This window comes from Peromyscus leucopus, chromosome 3 (genome assembly GCF_004664715.2).
Source record: "Peromyscus leucopus breed LL Stock chromosome 3, UCI_PerLeu_2.1, whole genome shotgun sequence".
Classification (NCBI taxonomy): domain Eukaryota; kingdom Metazoa; phylum Chordata; class Mammalia; order Rodentia; family Cricetidae; genus Peromyscus; species Peromyscus leucopus.
The window spans coordinates 100,000,489-100,020,656 of record NC_051065.1 but is presented as its reverse complement, the minus strand read 5'-3'; the positions used below and the strand labels follow the sequence as shown (position 1 = coordinate 100,020,656).

Sequence of the window (20,168 nt, the reverse complement as noted above, 5' to 3'; positions counted from 1 at the left end):
GGGTCACTGCCCTGATGAAGATCCTTCAAGGGCCTCCTCTTCTCTTGGGATAAAGCCTACATTCCTTTCCCGTGCCAGAGGTTAGGGCCACTCTGGCCCTTGACCCTAGAGCTCCAATTCCAGAGAGTTCTCAGTTTCTCGAACATACCAAGTCCCCCTCCAGCTTGGAAGTGTGCTGGCATCTGCTCTCCTGCTCCCTCTGCAGTACCACCTTCATCCACCCATGGGGGCTCAGTTCAAGTATCGGTTCCCAGGCAAGCAGTGCCCGGCCTCGCTCGAGGCTGGGCCACTCTGGTAAGTAACGGCTGCAGCACAGGCATCGCTCCTTAGTGTTCATGGCAATGGTAAGGGAGGCCTAGCTGCAAAGTTGCTTGTTCATTGTCAGAGACCAGGGCTGGCTCGGCGCCCTGGTGTTCCCAGTGTGAGGTCAGGCCTGGCCTGGACTGGAAGCTGTGGACATTGCACAGGGTTCCCCAGAATGGGCTCCACCTCCCGAGGCAGGCAACGCTTTTCAGAGAAGACAGCATTGCCCCCTAGGGGCAATTTCAGATATTGTGAGCATTTTTTAAGATTCCTAGCTTTGCCCCCTCTGCGCGCGCGCGCGCGCGCGCGCACACACACACACACACACACACACACACACACACAATCACACCATTTCTCTATCCATGTCCCCACTCCAGTCCACCACAGTCAGCACAGAAAATCTGCAAGGGGTATAACTAATATTTTTAGAGGAATATTTCAAGGGACTTCAGCAAACCATTGGCCTGTGTCCAAGAATCAGGGACTCCATATACCTTTTCCATAAACCAGAAAAGCAACAGCTGGTGTCCCAAACACTGAACACATCCTGAGGCCTCTTCCCATCTGAACCTCCAACTTCCTGGTCTTCCTGCTGCTTGCTGCTCAGAACTTTGACAAAACAGATAACTGTTCCCTTGTAGACTTCACACTGGGGCCTAGAAACTTAATGGGACCTCTTGTCAAGGGGATTTGTCTCAGTGATTAAAAACTGTAACAGGGATAGGGAGATAGCTTAGGCAGTAAAGTGCTTGCCATGAAAATGTGAGGATAGAGTTCCATCCCAGAACCTATGTTAAAAAAAAAAAAAAAAAAAAAAAAAGCCAGGTAGACCATCCAAATTGAAACCTATATTTTCTAGTCTCCCTTGCAGCTAGATGTGAGTATGAGATAAATGAGATAGGAGGAGGAAGTACATATGTAACTGTCTGATGTGTCTTTAAGGAGAAAAAGTATGCTTCCCCAGCACCTTTTACTTCTGGCTGGAATGTGAATTATGATGCTGTGCTAGCACAGGCCATATTGTCAAAGACACTCCCTGGAGAGAGCAGAGCAACTGGCAGAAGGATCTTGGGCAACCTGATGTACCAGGAGCTTTCAAACTAGGATGCCTATAGGCAATGATTTCCATTGTTTATCATGGAAGCATTAGGGTATATACTCATAATCCTGGGTATGCATGCATCTGCCGCCTGCAGAGAGAGCGACCTGTTTATCCATAAGAGGACCAGCTGGAAGTGCAGCGGGAATGGAATCAGTTGTGAAGCGGTTTGTATAACAAGTGCAGTTTTGTGATTTCCTGTTTCCAGACTGATAGAGGTAAGAAAAAAGGAAATTAAGAAGTCCTCGTTGGCTTTAGTGATGTCACCACTCACGGGTGCTGATGGATGAGTCTAAGGGAGAGGATGCAGTCCTATACTTTACAGGAGTAAACACAACACACTGGTGTCCCCTGAGGCCCAGGCTATAGATGTGTTGTTATCTTGGAACAACATGATGTTCCATAGCAAAATTGTGCACAAGTTAAGCGTTGGAAGATTTCCCATACCGATCTCCTCTTCGAGCTTCCTTTGAAAAATCAGAGAATCTGGGAAAGGAGCCCATTTAGCACAAATCTAACACCTGTGTACAGGTCGGGGAGAGAGGTGCACTGGCCCCCACTCACCCATGAGCTCATGTCTTTTTCTCTACAGGCCAGTCTAGGTCACATCACTGGCCAGGCTCCCAAGACACAGGCGAGTTTGTAGTCCTGTTCTCTGTAATCTCTTGGTGGCCCTACCACCTGGCCATGGATGAAGAGTGAAGCTTTCTTTGACAACATTCTCATACTGTCTAGAGCTTTGTTTCCCCAAGATCTAAACATCAAGCACCTTGAGGCACAGACCTTGACTTCTGGCTCAGTGACATCACTCTTTAGAGGGATGCTCTGCATGAGTTTTTAGGATTCCTTCAGGACACATTTGCCAGTCCCTACATCTTCCAGAAGTATGGATGTTCCTGTGTGTTCTCTCTGCTACCCACTCTCTCTCTCTCTCTCTCTCTCTCTCTCTCTCTCTCTCTCTCTCTCTCTCTGATGCCCCAATCCAGACACTACCTTCATGTTGCTGAGGATGTAAACACTCATGTAGTCCAACTACAACCATTATTATGTGACCTCCAGGAAGAGCCTGCTGTGGTAGCACTGATGCAGGCTCCTGGCCAGCCATCTTTACCTCATGGGATGACCCAGACTTTGCAGAGTCTGATTTAGCATCTGTGAAAACAAGAGGATGGCACTTTGCAAAGGTGTTGCCTCCAGCCCAGTATGCTACAAGGGAAACATGTGAGTGACAGAGATAAGTACCCTTCCCACCAGCTAGTGCTTCCTCTACGAGACAAAGGTGGACAGAAGCCAGCAGGCATGCAGTGAGAAAGAGAGAGAATGGGAGAGGGAAAGACTGAAGAGGGCTGAGGGCTCCAGGGAGGTCTCTATAGAAATATGCATCCAGAGGGGCCTAGCAGCATTATGAGGCCATGGCCTGCCACTGGGCAAGCAGACAGTGCCTCAGCTCAGAAGGGAAGATGAAGGAGTGGCAGACAGAGAGACACCAGGGTCCCTGCAGGTGGACAAACAGATTCCAGCCATGCTGGTTGTGTATGTTTGGGAGGCCAGTGGATGGACAAATAAAGCTGATAATAGAACTGACTGGGTTAAAAAAAATAAGCTACTGAAAGCTTTCTTAGGTCTGTGCAATAATGTCTTGATAAATGTACATGTTAGTTAGAATAGTAATTACAAAAATGCATAATGGCATATAATAATTACAGTTAACATATATTAGTTTTTGTTTGTTTATTGAGACAGAGTCTTATGTAGCCCAGGCCAGCCTGGAACTCTGTGTAGCTCAGGATGACTTTGAGCTTCTGATCCTCCTGCCTCCGTCTCTCAAGTGCTTGGATTACACACATATATCACCGAACCCAGCCTTATGCAGAGTTGGGGATTAACCCAGGGCTCTCTTGCTACCAGGCAAACACCCTATCAACCAAGTTATAACACCAGTCCTAGAGTTAACACGTGTTGAGGCCCAGGCACTGTTGAAAGTACGTCATCTGGTCTACAACATTTCACAGTGGGGGAAACTGAGAGACACACAGAGCAGTTGAATGACTTGTCCAAGGACACATAGTTGAAAAGTGGCAGAACTGGAATGCAAAATTCAAGGTTCAAAACCCTAAACAGTTTAGGTACAAAACTGGTACTCTCAGCTTCTCCCCTCCCCTCCCTCCCCTCCTCCCCTCCCTCCCCTCCCCTCCCCTCCCCTCCCTCCCTCCCTCAATAGTTTTATGACACTGGTTTGTAACCAAGGCTGCCAGCTGTCTGCTCTTCTTAGTCCCCTTTTCAAATTTTATTTCATAAAAAGGCCCACAATGACACCACTGCCCCTCCCCCAGAGTACCTGCTATACTCACAAAAAGTTGTCATCCTAGAAACATGACCCAACACCCTGGACTCAGGGTATCATGTCCTAAGCAGGTACCCCCACAGGTATATGAGGACTCTGAGTGGGCCTAGCACAGGGCTGGGACACCTGGAAATTGCACTAAATAGTATCTGACTGGTCCCGTCAGACACAGGGAAGGTGAGTCAAGACAGAAGCCTGCTGAGACGAGAATGTGCCCTCGAGGCCACACAGAAGAACCGAGGACCTCCAGAATAGTAATTACAAAATGTGATCTAGGTGAGTAAGAACTACTTGTGTGGTGTGGCAGGCGGCCGGGGTTATATGTGTACAGGTCAACATGCAGATGGGCACCAGAGCCTGAATTCGGTCTCCTCCTTCCTCCTTCTGTCTCCTAGACAGACCTAGAGCTGGAAGAAGACAGTAGCGTGAGTGAAGACGTATAGAGATGACTCTAGATCCAGGCTGCCTGGGCTTGAAAGTCCAGTTCCAGTCACTACTGGAGCAAACATCAGGCTCTTTGTGCCTCAGTTTCCTTTTCTATGAAGTGGGGTGATGAGAATTGCTACCACCTGTGCTTGCTATTGGACCAGGATGTAGTTTATGTTACACATTCTATCAAAAAATCATGTCAGGTATAATAAGTCCGGATCTTTGTGTGGGGTTTTACAGAGACACTTTCTGAAAATGATGTATTGCTCATGTTTAGCCAATGCTCACTTCTCTTCCTTGTGGTAAAGGCATATTACATCAGAACTGGGTGGCGGTGGCGCACGCCTTTAATCACAGGACTCAGGAGGCAAAGGCAGGCGTATCTATCTCTGAGTTCAGGACCAGCCTGGTCTATGGATCGAGTTCTAAGACAGCCAGGGCTACACAGAGAAACCATGACTCAAAAAAAAAAAAAAACAAAAAAAAACAAAACAAAACAATGAAGCAGAGGAAGAAATAGTAGTGAAGTGGTCAGCCCTCTGCCTTTGGGTCATTTGTCCTATACTATGCTCCTCACAGCCCTGTGTCCCCTCTTCTAGACTCAGCTCTACCCTGGGCACTCAGCCTAGATGGTGTGGGTGGCACATGGCATGCATTCCAGAGTCCTTTCTTATTCATGAGCCTCTATGAGGGGATGCTCTGACAAGCGTACAACCTTGGCAAAGCCCCTGAATCTTCCAGGCCAGACCCTCATCAGTGAAGGAGATAATACTCTCTCCCTTCGACCCTAGAGAGCTGACCGAGCATACCATGAATGTGCCGACCCACAGAGGATCTATGAGATATTGGGACCACGTCACTGGAAAGGCAGGTCTAGGTCAGCTAGGGAGGATAGGCTTCCCAGAAGGGCATTTTGCATTTGTCTGCCCCTGGCCAGAGCCTGCTCTGGAATCATTCACCAACCTAGCCCTGAGGAATAGAAGGGTGAGCAAGCTTAAGTACTGCAAGCAGCCAAATTTAGACATGGGTTAAGTTTGGCTAATGCAGGAGGTGGAAGGTGGCCAGGGCTTGGGGGAGGGGAAAACAGTTCTCTACTGCCTGACGATGACATCCTGGGTTGTGAGTTCCAGCCAGCCTGCTTCTCAGGTTCAGAGCACAGATAATCCACTTCCTTTCTCTACAGTGAGCTCTGGGCTCCAGGAAAGGGGAATAAATCCAGAGGAGCCAGGAGCAGCAGAGGAGGACTGTGGATGACCTCCTCCCAGTGAGGGAGGGAAAACTCCAGACAGGCCCCCAGGGGCTAAACGAAATCGGCCTGAAGCTACATTAGCTGTGCTTCCTCCAGTGGGCTGGAAAGCACTCCCATTCATTATTATCCCTAACCTTTTCCCTACTAGAGCTCCTGAGTCTGCCCTGGGGGTGGGGTGAACAGGAGGAAGAGAACGTGCTGAACCTTTGCAGAGGAGGAGGCTGGGAGGAAATCAGGGCTGTCTGGGAGTGGGGAAGGGGGACGACACATCAAAGGAGACACAGCTCCTGAGAGGAGCGTCAGCTCTAGTCAGTACACTGTGCCCTGCAAAGATGCATCGTACTGAGGTGTGCCTTTACAAAGCTGTTCGGACTTCCAGACAGTGAGTGAGGAAGGGGTTCAGAGACCAGCTAACACCCAAGGCATGGCTGATCTTTCCGAATAGTATCCTCGCTTCCCTCAGCCTGGGACCAAAAGTGGAGAAGAAGGAGACATAGCACTAGTGGTACCCTCTAGAACAGTGGTTCTCAACTTCCCCCACTGTTGTGAGCATTTAACACAGTTCCTCATGTTTTAGTAATCAACTAATAAAATTAATTCATTGCTACTTCATAATTGTAATTTTGCTGTTATGAATCCTAATGTAAATATCTAATATGTAACCCCTGTGGAAGGGTCATTTGACCCCAAGGAGTCGAGACCCACAGGTTGAGAACCAATGCTCTAGAAGCAAACCACATGGAGTCCAGAGCCCTCAGCCAGGTACCTAAACCAGAGCTGAGGATACAGGGAGGCAACACAAAGTCTCCATCCCAACCACATGAGAAGATGCCCTTGTCCTGTCTGTTGGAAACACATTGATACAGTTCATTTTCAAAGACTTCTATGGGAAGCTGGTGGACAAAGTCAAAGCCTGGGGGTGGGGCACATATGGAATGTTCTCTAAGTTCTTCAGTTCCTTCTCTTAGTGCAGGGTGCTTTCCAGGCTGCCCATCCTGGGTCTCCGTCCAAAGATGCACCAAATCTACACTCAGCATTGGGTGCTCCCAACACATCTGCATGTGCCATGCTTGTCTCAAGCCTGCCTTCTGAGAGCAACCGTTCTTTGTGGGCATCCCAGATGTCCTGTGGACTCCAGGGTGTGCACATGTCTTCTGGGAGCACCTGTTCATACTTAATGACTAGTGGTACTGAAAGGGAATGTTCACTGGATGGCCAGGGACTGACTGATGCTCGGATCTTCTGGTCCAGGGACACAGGGAAAGAAGACTGGCGGGGAAGGAGGACTGAGAAGAGAACCTTTAGGGTGAATAGTGAAAGTGGTCCACTCCTGATCCTCGAGTCTCAGAGCTGAAAGACAAACTATGAAGACCTCAGCCCTGGTCTGGTCCTGGGAAGGCAGACAGGACCAGTCTTCACATCCTGAAGGAAAAGCTCAAGCAAAGCCCTGCCAAAGCTTGATGTGGAAAGTCCCTGGGCTGGAGAGGAGCAGGCTGCCGGGCATTAGGGGACCCCAGTCTAATGAAGCCTACATGCTACCCCAGCAGGTGCCACTCTGTTGAGAGTGAGGAAGAGGAAGTCGTAAAGATTGGTAATGGTGACAGCTAAACTTTCCCCATCCCTCCTCTCTCTCTCTCTGTCTCTCTCTCTCTCTCTGTCTCTCTCTGTCTCTCTGTCTCTCTCTCTCTCTCTCTCTCACACACACACACAGAGAGAGAGAGAGAGAAAGAGAGAGAGAGAGAGACAGAGAGACAGACAGAGAGAGAGAGAGAGAGAGAGAGAGAGAGAGAGAGAGAGAGAGAGACTAGGATTCCTGGAGGCGAGGCTTTGCTTCTGCCTGCAGTGGCAGCCAGCCTGCTAACCTAGCTTCTGATAGTGCACAAAGGCCCAGGGAAGAGCTGGTTATAAATAGGTCAAGGCCCAGGCCTTCGGGGAGAGGAGCAGAGCCCTGCTAGACAGCGCAGCCAAAAGCGGAAAGAGATATTTTAAGGAATCCAGAGAAGAGGGGCAGTGGCCCCGTCCACCTGGTCTACCAAATGCCTGGCTCAGGAAACACAGTTAGGCCACTTCTCTCTCACAGCCTCAGTTTCCCGAGTCGCCCCACCCCTCTCCTCTGTATCTTTTCAATGTCCAACATCAGCCTGGTAGAGCTAGGCAGTCTTTTTCCTGGCTTCCAGGCAGGCACGCCTCGATCGCGCCCCCGGATCCTACTCCGGTCCTGCCAGGTTGCCTGGCTGTGTCTCTGGAGTTCCTACCTGCAAACACAGCGGAGCAGTAGGCGTCGCTGATGTCGGAGTCCGGGGTGTGGACATTCTCCGCGAAGAGGATGAAGACTCGCAGCATCATGAAACGGGAGGGGCAGAGCCAATGCACAGGCGGAGGGTCCCCTCAGGAGCAAAACCGACTTGGCTGGCTGGCTGCCGGCTCCCAGGTGTTGTCCTGAAGAGGAACAGGCTAGTCCAGCCCTGAAGAGGGCTAGGCTAGGACCCCGCCTCCGACTTCCTCACCCGGCTAGTCAGAGTGGGCTAGTCAGAGTGTATTGCGAGAACAGGGGCTCCTGTTCATTTCCCACCCCCGCAGTCCTACTCCAGCTTCATGGAATTCAATGCCCCGGCCACCAGCTTTCCCAATGACACGGCACTTTGCACCCGTCTCTGGAGCTACGGGTTGGGCGGCGGCCGCCGCGGTGGCCCGAGAAAGAACAAGGGCTTCAGGAGCCCAGCGCAGCCCAGATCTCCAGATCTCGTTCAGGGACAGAAGAAAGCCCGGCCCCTCCCCTGACCTTCCACCTCCCGCCGAGAGCTGCGCTGTGCTTGGCGACGCTGGAAGTGGCCACGGGGACTTTAACACTCCTTAGAAGCCAGTCAGCCCCGGGAGGAACCGGAGAACGGGAGAACGGGAGAACGGGAGAACGAGAGGTCCAGGGCGTAGAGCTGGGAGCAGGCGCACCGCAGGCACTTTCCCTGGGAGTCAGAATTTCATTGGTGAACAGCACAGCGGCTTTCAAAACTTTGCCTGCTTTCCTGGCTATAAAAGTAACACATGCTTTAACAAAAAGCACACAAAGGAAGACATCTCTGGTTCTTTAAAACAACAACAAAACTATTAAAACAAGATTAGGATATTTATCAATCTGGGCTTCCCTCTGAATTTATAAACACGTGTAAGCGACAATTTACAATTTGCATTGATTACCTGAGTCAGAGGATCTGTGCTATGTCCTATTGCTTCATGTAACTTTTCTCTTGTATTATTAAAAAGTCTTCCTAAACAGTGTTGGAAAGATGAGATAATAGCTAAGCTGTTAAGAGCACTTGCTGCTCTTCTAAGAGGACTTGGGTTTGATTCCCAGCAACCATATGACACACCCCAACGGTCTTTAACTCCACTTTTGGGGAATCTGATGCCCTTTTATGGGTATCTTCTAGCAGTGCATACCCATGATGCACACACGCACATGCTGGCAAAACACTCCTACACATAAAATGAAATAACAATTTTTTTATAAACAGCCTTTTTAAGACCCGTGAGATAGCTCATCAGGTAAATGTACCTGCTACCAAGCCTGAGTTCAGTTTCTGGGACCCACATGGTGGAAGGAAAGACAGGCTGAGTCAGTTATTCTCTGACCTCCACAGGCATCAGCCAACACACACACACACACACACACACACACACACACGCACGCACGCACACGCAGCACGCACGCACACACACACACACACGCACGCACGCACGCACGCACACACAAATATACACTTTAAAACAATCCTTAGTACTTCATTAGCCGGCGGTGGTGGCGCACACCTTTAATCCCAGCACTCGGGAGGCAGAGCCAGGCGGATCTCTGTGAGTTCAAGGCCAGTCTGGGATACAGAGTGAGTCCCAGGAAAGGCACAAAGCTACACAGAGAAACCCTGTCTCGAAAAACCAACCAAAAAAAAAAAATCCTTTCGATGGCTACACAACTGCAGTCACTTCAATGCACGGGACTCACAAAGCTTCCTCTTCTTATTACCTACTGGGCACTCTCCCCAGATACTTGCTATTATAATAATGAGAACTTACATATTTTTTCCTAAAGAAATTAGGAGTGAGGTTGGGGCACGGTGGCCCTACACCTTTAATCCCAGCACCTGGGAAGCAAAGGCAGGTAGATCTTTATGACTCCCAGACCAGCCAGGGCTACAGGATGAGACCCTATCTTAAAAAAAAAAAAAAAAAAAAAAAAAAAAAAAAAAAAAAAAAAAAAAAAAAAAGATAAGAATGAGGGAAGGAAGGAAGGGAGGGAGGAAGGAGAGAAGGTAAAAAGAAGAAAAAGAAAAGAGGAAAGAAGAAAAAAGAAAGAATTTAATGTTAGGCTATAAGCTTATCTTGAGCTCTCCTCTGCCAGGTCTGTCCTCAGATTGAATTACTAGCTGTGAGATTATAAGATTACAAAAGTCTTTCTTTCTTTCTTTCTTTCTTTCTTTCTTTCTTTCTTTCTTTCTTTCTTCTCTTCTCCTTCTCCTCTTTCTTCCTTCCTTCCTTTCCTCCTCCTCCTTCTTTTTGCTTCTAGTACTTGTTGCTAAACTGCCTTCCCAGACCTGAGCAGATCCATCCTCCCACCAACTCATCTGTGCCTTATCTTCTGAAGAGGCCCAGTTTGGTGAGCCATCAGATGCCAGAAGGACCTCCCCCAGCAGCCCATAAGGTGGCAAAAAAAAAAAAAAAAAAAAAAAAAAAAAAAAAAAAAAAAAAAAGCCAGCAAGTTCTAGATGGCTGCTTTGGGCCCATATGGAAGTCCTAAGAAAGCAATTGTGACTTGATTGTGGCCACGGAAGGTCCTTCTGCTGTGATGTGTGCCTTCTGATTTTCTTTGCCTAGAACACAGTGCATGATGGTGGGGAAGAGCAAAGTGAGGGTTTGGAATGCAATCATTTATATAAGGGTGTAAACCAAATCTCAAGACCAGCACTGAGCTGGATGATGGGGATATGAGCAGAAGTGATATAGTCCCTGTTATGGGTCCAACTGCATTCCTCCTCAAGAATTTATATCTTGAAAACTTAACCCTTAGTACTTTGTTTTTGAGATGGGGTCTCATGTATTTCTAGGTGGCCTCAAATTGGTCATGTAACCAAGGATGGTCTCGAACTTCTGATCTTCCTACCTTTACTTCCCACATGCTGGGATTACAGATGTGGGTTATTATGACCAGTTTAATGTGACACTGGAAACCATACTCAGGGTTCTGCATATGCTAGGCTAGCACTTCACCTAATGAGCTACATCTCCAACCCACTAACCCCCACACCTTTAAATATGACAGTTTGGAGACAGGCTCTTTAGTGAAGTTATTGAGTCAAAATGAGTCCATTGCTATAATCTCTAATCTAGTCTGACTAGTGTCATTTTTTTTAAAGATTTGCTTTTAATCTTAAAATTGTGTGTGTGTGTGTGTGTGTGTGTGTGTGTGTGTGTGTGTGATGTGCACATGTATTTAGGTGCCCAAGGATGCCATAAGAGGGTATCAGATTTCCTGAAGCTGGAAATACAGGAGGCTGTGTATCCCTGATGTGGGTCCTGGGAGCCAAACTCTGGTCCTCTGGAAGAGTAGTAAGTGCTTTTAACCACTGAGCATCTCTCCAGCACCCGAATGATGACCTTCTGAACGTAAACTTGAGCACAAAGATAAACTAGAGATGTGTGCATGAGGGGCGGGGGGAGCCACGTGAAGACAACTGCAAGAAGACAGACAACTGCAAGCCAAAGAGAGCAGCTTTAGAAACCACATTGCCGAGCCGGGCGTTGGTGGCGCACGCCTTTAATCCCAGCACTCGGGAGGCAGAGCCAGGCGGATCTCTGTGAGTTCGAGGCCAGCCTGGGCTACCAAGTGAGCTCCAGGAAAGGCGCAAAGCTACACAGAGAAACCCTGTCTCGAAAAACCAAAAAAAAAAAAAAGAAACCACATTGCCTCTCAACACTTCATCTTGGACTTCAAGTCTCTAGCACAATGGGCCACAAATTTCTATCATTTAAGCCACCAAGTCACTGCTAGTCATTGTCACAGACATAGCAAATCTGTATAGCCTCTGGCCTCAAGGAGCTTCTACTTCAGTGAAGAAATCTGACTTTTCTTGGATGATTAAGTCAGTTATATACCAGTCCAAACCAGCAAGTGCAGTTAAAGACATAAGATGGAGGAGAGTGAAAGTGGACACAGGGACCCCTGGGAAGTCTCTGCATAGTGAATGCTTATAGACAGGATCTGAAAGATAAATAGAAATTTTCAGTGCAAGACTGAGGTGAGATCAGAGTAAGAGAGCTCTTCAGGAAGAAGAGAGGAAAAGTTCTTCCTTAAGGCCTGGAAGGGATGGGAGAGAGAACAAAGTAATGGGTTATAAATGAAGGGGTGCAGAAGGGGTCACGGCAGGAGATCTGCAGGGCTTGTGGGATGTTGCCAAGTCTCAGGATCCCATTTACTTCTCAAAAGCGCGCCATCTAACTTTTGAAGAAGGATGTGCACGAGACACGAAGAATCAGAAACTGTAGCAGAGTGTCAAGTGAAAGACAATGAGGAATCAGATTAAGACTGTAAAAACACACCAGTGCAGTAGACTAAAGTAGAGGGAAAGAGAGGAAAGGTTTTCTGTTTGTTTCGTTTTTGTTTTCTTCTCTCTCTCTTTTTTGTTTTTTGTTTTTTGCTTTTCGAGACAGGGTTTCTCTGTGTAACCTTGGCTGTCCTGGAACTTACTCTATAGAACAGTCTGATCTCAGACTCATAGAGATCTGCCTGCCTCTCCCTCACGAGTGCTGAGATTAGAGGAATGTGCCACCAGTGCTCAGCAAGAGGGAAGTTCTTTGGAATAGGCAAAGAAATTAAGTCCATTACTTCAGAATTTGATCATTCTATGTTGCTGAACAAAACAACTTGGAATTGGCTAAAGTATCTGATCCATTGATTGATGAATTTATTCCCTCCACTCATCAATCAATGGTTATAAATGTCTTCTTCCCATGTAGCAGGCATTTGCCGCATTCAGGTTTTATGGAAGATATTATGGTCCATTTATAAAATGTCTGTCCAGAGGCACATTTGGTCCCAAGATGGTAGCACTGTTTTGGGAGGTTGTGGAACCTTTAGGAGACGGGGCCTAGCTAGAATAAGTGAGTCACTAGAAGGCAGGCAAGGGGTGATAACCTGGCTCTTCTTCCAGCAATTTCTCTTTTTTCTGATCAACCCGTATGTGACACAAATTCTGCCACAAATTCCCACATCATGGATCCACTGACCATCATGCCTTCCCTGTCATGATGGGCTGTTTTCCTGAAACCATGAGCCAAAATCAGATGTCTCTGTTGTTTGAATCTTGATGGTCTTATAATAATAATAATAATAATAATAATAATAATAATAATAATAAAACCCCTAGAACCAGATATCAGGGTGAAAGCTGAAAGATCAGAGAAGCAGAACAGCCAGCCACTAGTTCTCCCCTCTACGAAATCCTCAGCCTAAAGAGAGTGAGTTCCTGTTTCCTCACGCCTTATAGACCTTTCTCTTCCCTGCCATATTACTTCCTAGGATTAAAGGCATGTGTGCTTCCCAAGCAAAGGCATGAGATCTCAAGTCTGGGGTTAAAGGTGTGTGCCATCACTACCTGGCTCTGTTTCTCTCCTATACTGGATCAATCTTGTGTCGTCCACTGTGGCCTTGAACTCACAGAGATCCCTAGTGATGGATTAAAGGTGTGTGCTGCCACTGCCTGGTGTCTGTGTCTAATCTAGTGGCTGGCCCTGTCCTCTGATCCTCAAGCAAGTTTATTAGGGTACACAATGTATCACTACATGTCTCCTCCCCTGAGTTGCTTCTTTTCAGTCATTTGGTCACAGTGACAAGAAAAGTAGCAAATACAGAAAGGCACCAAGTGGTATAAACCATACATTGGGAAGAAAGGTAAGAAACATTTACAGTGAAGAGGGAGCTCACATTATTTTTATTTTTACTTCTTTTAAAGGATTTAACATTCATAGTGTGTGTGTGTGTGTGTGTGTGTGTGTGTGTACATGTACATATGTGCCATAGCACATGTGTGGAGATCAGAGGACAGCTTGCAGGAGCCAGTTCTTTGCCTCTACCATATGGACTCATAGGTCATCAAGCTCGGTGAAAAGCACCTTTGCCCTAAGAGCCATTTTGCTGGCCGCTGTGGTCTATTTTTAAAGAAGTACAGTTTGACTATGCAGATGCTCAATGTAACTGATATGATGGAGGAGCTAAAACTGGATCTAAGAGACACTCAGCTAGCTGCCTCAAATACGGTGTGTCTTCCTTTGCTACTGCTGTGACAAAGCACCATGACCAAGGCAATTTATATAAGAGAGAGTTTATTTGGGGCTCACAGTTTCAGCGGGTAAGTCCGTGGCAATCACAGTGGGGAGCAGGCAGGCATGGTGCTGGAGCAATAGCTGAGAACTCATCTTGATCCATGGGCAGGAGGCAGAGAGAGCTAACTGGGAATGGTGTGAGCATTTGAAACAGCAAAGCCTACCCACAATGGCACACCTCCTCCACAAGGCCACCTCTCCTAGTCTTGCCCTAACAGTTCCACCAACTGAGGAAGCAAGCATTCAAATATATGGTCCTATGGGGGCCATTTTCATTCAAACCATCACAGCATGGCTAAAGCAATTTGAAAAGAATTATTAAACATCCTTGACTCCTCTACTTTATTTATACAGCATGCATTATTCAAACTTTCTGCTCAGTCCAACTTTTATTCCTCAGTGTATTGGGCATGCTTAATGTTTTCTCTCTTAAAACCTGCTTTCTCCAAAACCACTCAAGCTGAACAAAGAATACTGTCTGTTTCATGAATACGGAATTGGGACAAGAGATGGGTATATGGCCCATAGGAGTCACCTGTAAAACAAAGTGGACAAAGTTCCTCAGTTATTGAAAAAGTAAGTTAGTAGGCTGTGAGATGAGGGCAATCAGTTGCTGTAAGACCTTTATGGGGTTGGAGTGATAACTCAATATTGCTTTTCAAGCTTGACAGTAAAAATCTTGCATCCCACAGCCCAGAAACAATAAAACAAGACAAACTGTATCATTGACTGTGAGCATCTCCCCTGCCCCCAGGAACCCACATTAAAAAAGCCAGATGTGGTGGCACTACCTTATAATTCCAGTGCTGGGACGGTAGAAATAGTTGGATCCCCAGGCTCGCTGACTAGTCAGCCTAGCCAATTAGGCAAGTTTCCAGGCAATGAGAGACCTGGTCTCAGAAAACAAGGCAGAAACCACCTAAGAAACAACCCAGGTTGTTCTCCGGCCTTTATACTTACACACACTTAAGACTTTTCTAGTCACTACCCCTGGGTTCCCCTTTTTACTCCCCCTTGCCCATGGGGGAAGCGGTGGTCCTTGGGGTAGTTATTTGCCATTTCCAGCTCTCACTTTCACACTGACCTTTATCAACACCCTTTCCAAAATCCTCATGAATGGAAACTTCTGCTTCACGTCTAGAAGCTTCAGATCCAGGCCTTCCCTATCACTGTGTTGGGGTAGCCACGAGCTGCCAACGAGATGTTCTGTCCTAAGATTTGAATTCAATTCCTTGAGGAACTTTAGGAAGTCAGTAGTGGAAGCTACGTGACAGCAAATGGTTAGCCTTTTCCTGATGGGGTTGGAGATCACAGCTGTGATCCTGTTGTCTGAGGCCCATCCATTTCCTAAGTTGAGGCCTTTCAACCTCTTGCTTTCAATTCCCAAGCTTGGTTGCCATAGCTACAACCAGCAATCTCAACAACAGTGTGTTTTTGTGGTGAGTCCTTGCACATTTTGCTTAGTATAAAAACAGGGCTCTAGGGGCTGGAGAGATGGCTCAGCGGGTAAGAGGACTGGCAACTGTTCCAGAATCCTGAGTTCAATTCCCAGCACCCACACAGTAACTCACAGTCATCTATAATAGGCTCTGAAACCCTCTTCCATCATGCAGGCATATATGAAAATAGAGTACTCATATACATAAATAAATCTTAAAAAAACACGGCTCTATTTTTTAATGCCCTTTGGCTATGGAAGTCAATATGTTCTAAGCACATTGGTGTTCAGTATTTCTATTTTCTTTCCTTCAGAGTCATTAGAATAAGGCAAAAGTGGAGGGAGTGGAGAGTATGGAGCTAAGAATGCTGATGGAGCCCACAAAACTCCCCAGAGAAAGAGGTGTGTGTCTGTATGATCAGGCTTTTTGTGGGTTGAGGTTTATTCTTTATCCAGGACATGGAAGACTATCAATCAGGTTTCCACATATGACTACAGAGAGTGCACTGAATAATTTTACCTCCTACCCCATAACCTGGTGTAGAGGCAAGAAGTGGAGGTGGTCTCCTTCTTACCCATCATAAAGGGTCATAGCAGACACCCCGACTCCAAGGGATAGGTTAACAAGAGAAGAGCATAACTAATATATTTGATCATAGCTGGATGACATGGGAGACTTCAGAGTGAAGACCAACATCTAGGAAGTGAACTCAGGTTCGATCCCAGGTTACTTTAATGTTCAATGATGCAATGACTGTGGTGTAGAGATGTGACTAGACAGTGTAGATGTCTCACTGCTCTGATGAAATACCCGATACAAGAAATTTAGGCAAAGGTGGATCAGGCTGGGGAGATGGCTCAGCAGTTAAGAACATTTGTTCTTATAGAGGACCTGGGTTTGATTTCCAGCACTCACAAGGCAGCTCACAACTGTCCAAAACTCCGGTTCCAGGGAATCCAATACTCTCTTAACCTCTGCAGGCATCAAACAGATGTGATACACAGACATGCACGTAATTTTAAAAAATTGTAAGAGTAGATTTATTTTTAACCAAACAAACATCTATTTGTTGTGGGTATTCGGGTATGAATGCCATGGCACTCATGCGGAAGTCAGAGGACAACTCATGAGTCAATTCTTTCAGAAGGGTTTAGCTCACACTTTCAGAGGTTAGTTCATCATGAAGTCCTGAGAGGGTGCACCACAACAGAGCAACTCACATCTGGTCCTCTGTCTGTGAGATGGTGCTGTCCACTTACAGGGCAGGTCTTGGGCTCTTCAGTTAATCTTCCCTGGACTTCAATCACCCACACATATGATTTTTTTTTCTAGGTACATGCCAATCCAATCAAGTTGGCCAGATTAACCACTACAGACAGCAAGAAGATAATCTAGTTCTGAGAGACTGTGTGGCAACACCCTGCAAGGCCTACCCACTCAGATTCCTCTCATCTGTTCTGTACAACATTCAATTCCTTCCTGTAGCCCTTTCTGAAATGAAAGTCTTACAACCTTCTAGAAAAGTAGACCAGAGAATATTGTAAAATTTTATTTAAAATTTAATCTCAGTGTATGTGGGGCGGGGGAGCAGGTAGGTTGCATACCATAGTACACATGTGGGGGGTAGAGACTGGAGGACAAATCTGTGGAGTCGTTTCTCCCCTTTCACCTTTACTTGGGTTCTGGGGATTGAACTCAGGTCACCAGGCTTGTACGATATATGCCTTTACCTGCTCAGCCATCTCTTTAGCCCCAAAGAATTTCTTTATGGTTAGGTCTATGATAGTTTCCTCATTATGTAACAAAATACCCAACAAAAGTAACTGAAGAGTCACGTGTTTGAATGAGAATGCCCAGAATAGCATCATCTATTTGGATGCTTGGTCCCCTGTTGGTGGAACCGTTTGGGAAGGACTAGAAGGTGTGGCCTTATTGGAGGTGTGTCACTGGGGGTAGGCTTTGAAGTTTCAAAAGATTCATAGGATTCCTAGTGCACTCTCTCTGCCTCATGGTTGTGGATCAAGATAAGAGTTCTCAGCTATTCCTTCACTCCATCACCATGAACTCTAGCTTCCTGAAATCATATGCTTTCTTTTATAAGTTGTCTTGTCCATGGTGTTTTATCATAGCAATAGAATAGTCACTAAGACAACTTATTTTGGATGGTAGCGACATGAGACACCTGGACACATTGCACTTGCAGATGGGAATCTGCAGGAGGTGAATACTAGTGCTCACTAGCTTTCTCCCTCTTCAGTCCTGGACACGAGCCCATGGAATGCTTCAGCTGACATTCAGGGTGAGTCTTTCTTCCTCAGTTATACTTCTTTAGAAATGCCTCATAGACAGGTCTAGAGGTGTGCCTCCTAGATGATTTAAAATCCAGATAAGTTGACAATGAAGACTAACCACCACAAGTTCCAAACCAAAAAAGGAGAGGAAGATCAAAGTGATCTTTTGGGGCCTCATGACTGGCTTTGTGGAGGAGGGGCTCTTGTTTCTTTGACCTACACTGGAGAAGAGGAATTCAAGTTTATATGGCTTGCATTAGAGAACAATGAGAGGTGAGATACAGGAAGACAGAAGGTGCACACTTGTGCACCATTAAAATTTCAGAGTCAGCAAGGTGGTGGTTCAACAGGTAAAGTACAAACCTGGTGCTCTAGGTTCAATCCCCAGAATCCATGGTGGAGGTAAAGAATCACTTCCAAAAGCTGTCCTCTGACATCCATACACACACCAAAATGCATGCTCATACATACATAGCACACATACACACACACACACACACACACACACAACACACCACACACACGGGGGGGGGGCAGAGTATACGTGAGTAAGAAGTCTCTATCTTTATTATTTTAATATGATCTAGCAGCCAGGTGGTAATGGCACACACCTTTAATCCCAGCACTTGGGAGGCAAAGGCAGGAAAACCTCTATGAGTTCAAGGCCAGCCTGGACTACAGAGAGTTTTAGAACCACCAGGGCTACACAGAGAAAACCTGTTTTTTGTTTTTTGTTTTTTTTTTTTTAAGATTTATTTATTTATTATGTATACAGCATGTATGACCAGAAGAGGGCACCAGACCTTATTACAGATGGTTGTGAGCCACCATGTGGTTGCTGGGAATTGAACTCAGGACCTCTGGAAGAGCAGTCGGTGCTCTTAACCTCTAAGCCATTTCTCCAGCCCCTGAGAAAACCTGTTTTGGAAAAAAAAATGATCTTTACCTAAAATTTTGCAATATTTACACCAATTTACTTAGATAAACCAGCTAAGTTTGTTCAGTTCTTTCAACTGTGTGATTTTTAAAGTTAGCATGCAAGTACTATTTCCTTATGGCAATATGGTTTCCTTATGGCATTTTCATATCTAAGTCATTCTTATTTGTTCCTCTCCCCTCTGTCCTCTCTTATGCCTATCCTCTTTTATGCCTACTCTGTTTTTTCCCCCTTTGGGAAAGAAAATTAACAGAGCTCCCAAGTTGAGCAATTTAAGAAAAAACCCAATCGTCGAGGCTAATTCATTTTCACTCCTGGAATAAGAATCTTGTAGTCCAGACTTACTGGGGGAAGAGAGAAGGATATTCATCGTCATCACACCAGACCTGTCAACAAGGGATCACTGCTAAGATCTTGTTTCTCTGAGTTTCAATGGAGCCATCTGTAAGGCAATTGCAGCTGTGTGAAGTTAGCGAGAACAGATTGTAAAGAACCGCTCTAGGCTCATCCAAAAGGAGTGATAGTTCTCTTCTCCTGCCTAGACGAGCTTTTTGTTTGTTTCCTTCCAGCTTTGTTTTTGTTTTTGTTTGTCTTGTTTATTGACCACAGCAGGTACAGTGGAAATGAATGCGTTCAGAATTGAGGATGGAGCCTCTCTGTTCTGAAATTTCCTGAAAGGCCTCATGACTCCTTACCAAGTAGAGAGCAGGTTCTCTGTTGAGCTGTGAGAGCATGTGTTAATATTCTGATCCGCCCTTGAAATCCCACCTTCTCGGTGCTGACCTGCGTCCTGATGCAAAAGCCTCATTCTAAGGAAAAACTCCTCCCCTTCTCTCTCTCCTCTTCTGCTTTTTCTCCCACGAGATGCGCACCCTTGACCTCTCTCCTTCTCCTCCTTCTTCTCTCTCTCTTTCCTGTATTTCTCTATTATAATAAACTCTCCACGTGGATGCAGCATCTGGGTTGTGGATTACTGGCCGTCACTGTCACTGCCGCCATGGCGTGCACCTGCCCAGCCCACCGCCGCATCTGCCCAGCTTGTTTCCCTTCACGTGTGGGATACCTTCAGGAGTCCCCACCCCCTTCACAATAATTCATAATATTGGTGCCCAACGTCAATCCCACTGCTTTCTCTTGCCCACCAGCAATCTGAGGAGCTCTGGGATCCTGTACCACCTGCCATTTTTCAGGCTGGGGCACCGCCAGGGACTCTTCATCCTACCAGATGGGTAAGATTCCTCCCTTCCCTTCTGGCCATTTTCCCACAGGTGAGGATTCATCTTGTTTCACTGGCTGGTACCACATGTCTTTAGGGCTCTAAGCGCCTCAGCCCCCATCCCTATGCAACAGCATATGGAGACGGCTTGTGCCCACTCAATTCCACAACCCATAGCCTTTGTTACGATGGTCCATTGGCTATCTTGTGCCATTCATTAGTCCTTGCTGACTCTCTGGGACGCTGGAGGTCAGATGCGTCTCATTTTGCTCACTGGTACCACATGTCTTTTGGGCTCATAGCCCTTCAGCTGCCCCCCTCCTCCCTATGTGATATCCTGGGCCCTCTCGATTCCATGGCCCACAGCCGTTGTGATGACGATCCATGGACTATCTTGCGCCGTTATCGTTGGCCCTCACTGACCCTCTAGGACACTGAAGGTCAGTCCACCTCATTGTGGAAAAATGCACCTATGGCCCCATACCCCA

General features: G+C 46.6%; 1 protein-coding gene across 7 annotated transcripts in view; it reads right to left on the bottom strand.

The window, feature by feature from the left end:
• Positions 1 to 8,319, bottom strand: part of Dysf (dysferlin) — a 242,916-nt gene extending 234,597 nt beyond the window's left edge. For all 7 annotated transcript variants that reach the window (XM_037203840.1, XM_037203838.1, XM_037203844.1 and 4 more), the window contains exon 1: positions 7,683 to 8,319. In XM_037203840.1, the coding sequence (XP_037059735.1) occupies positions 7,683 to 7,773 (91 nt within the window). In that variant the 5' untranslated portion in view covers positions 7,774 to 8,319. The remainder of the gene's footprint in view (positions 1 to 7,682) is intronic.
• Positions 8,320 to 20,168: the final 11,849 nt, after the last annotated feature.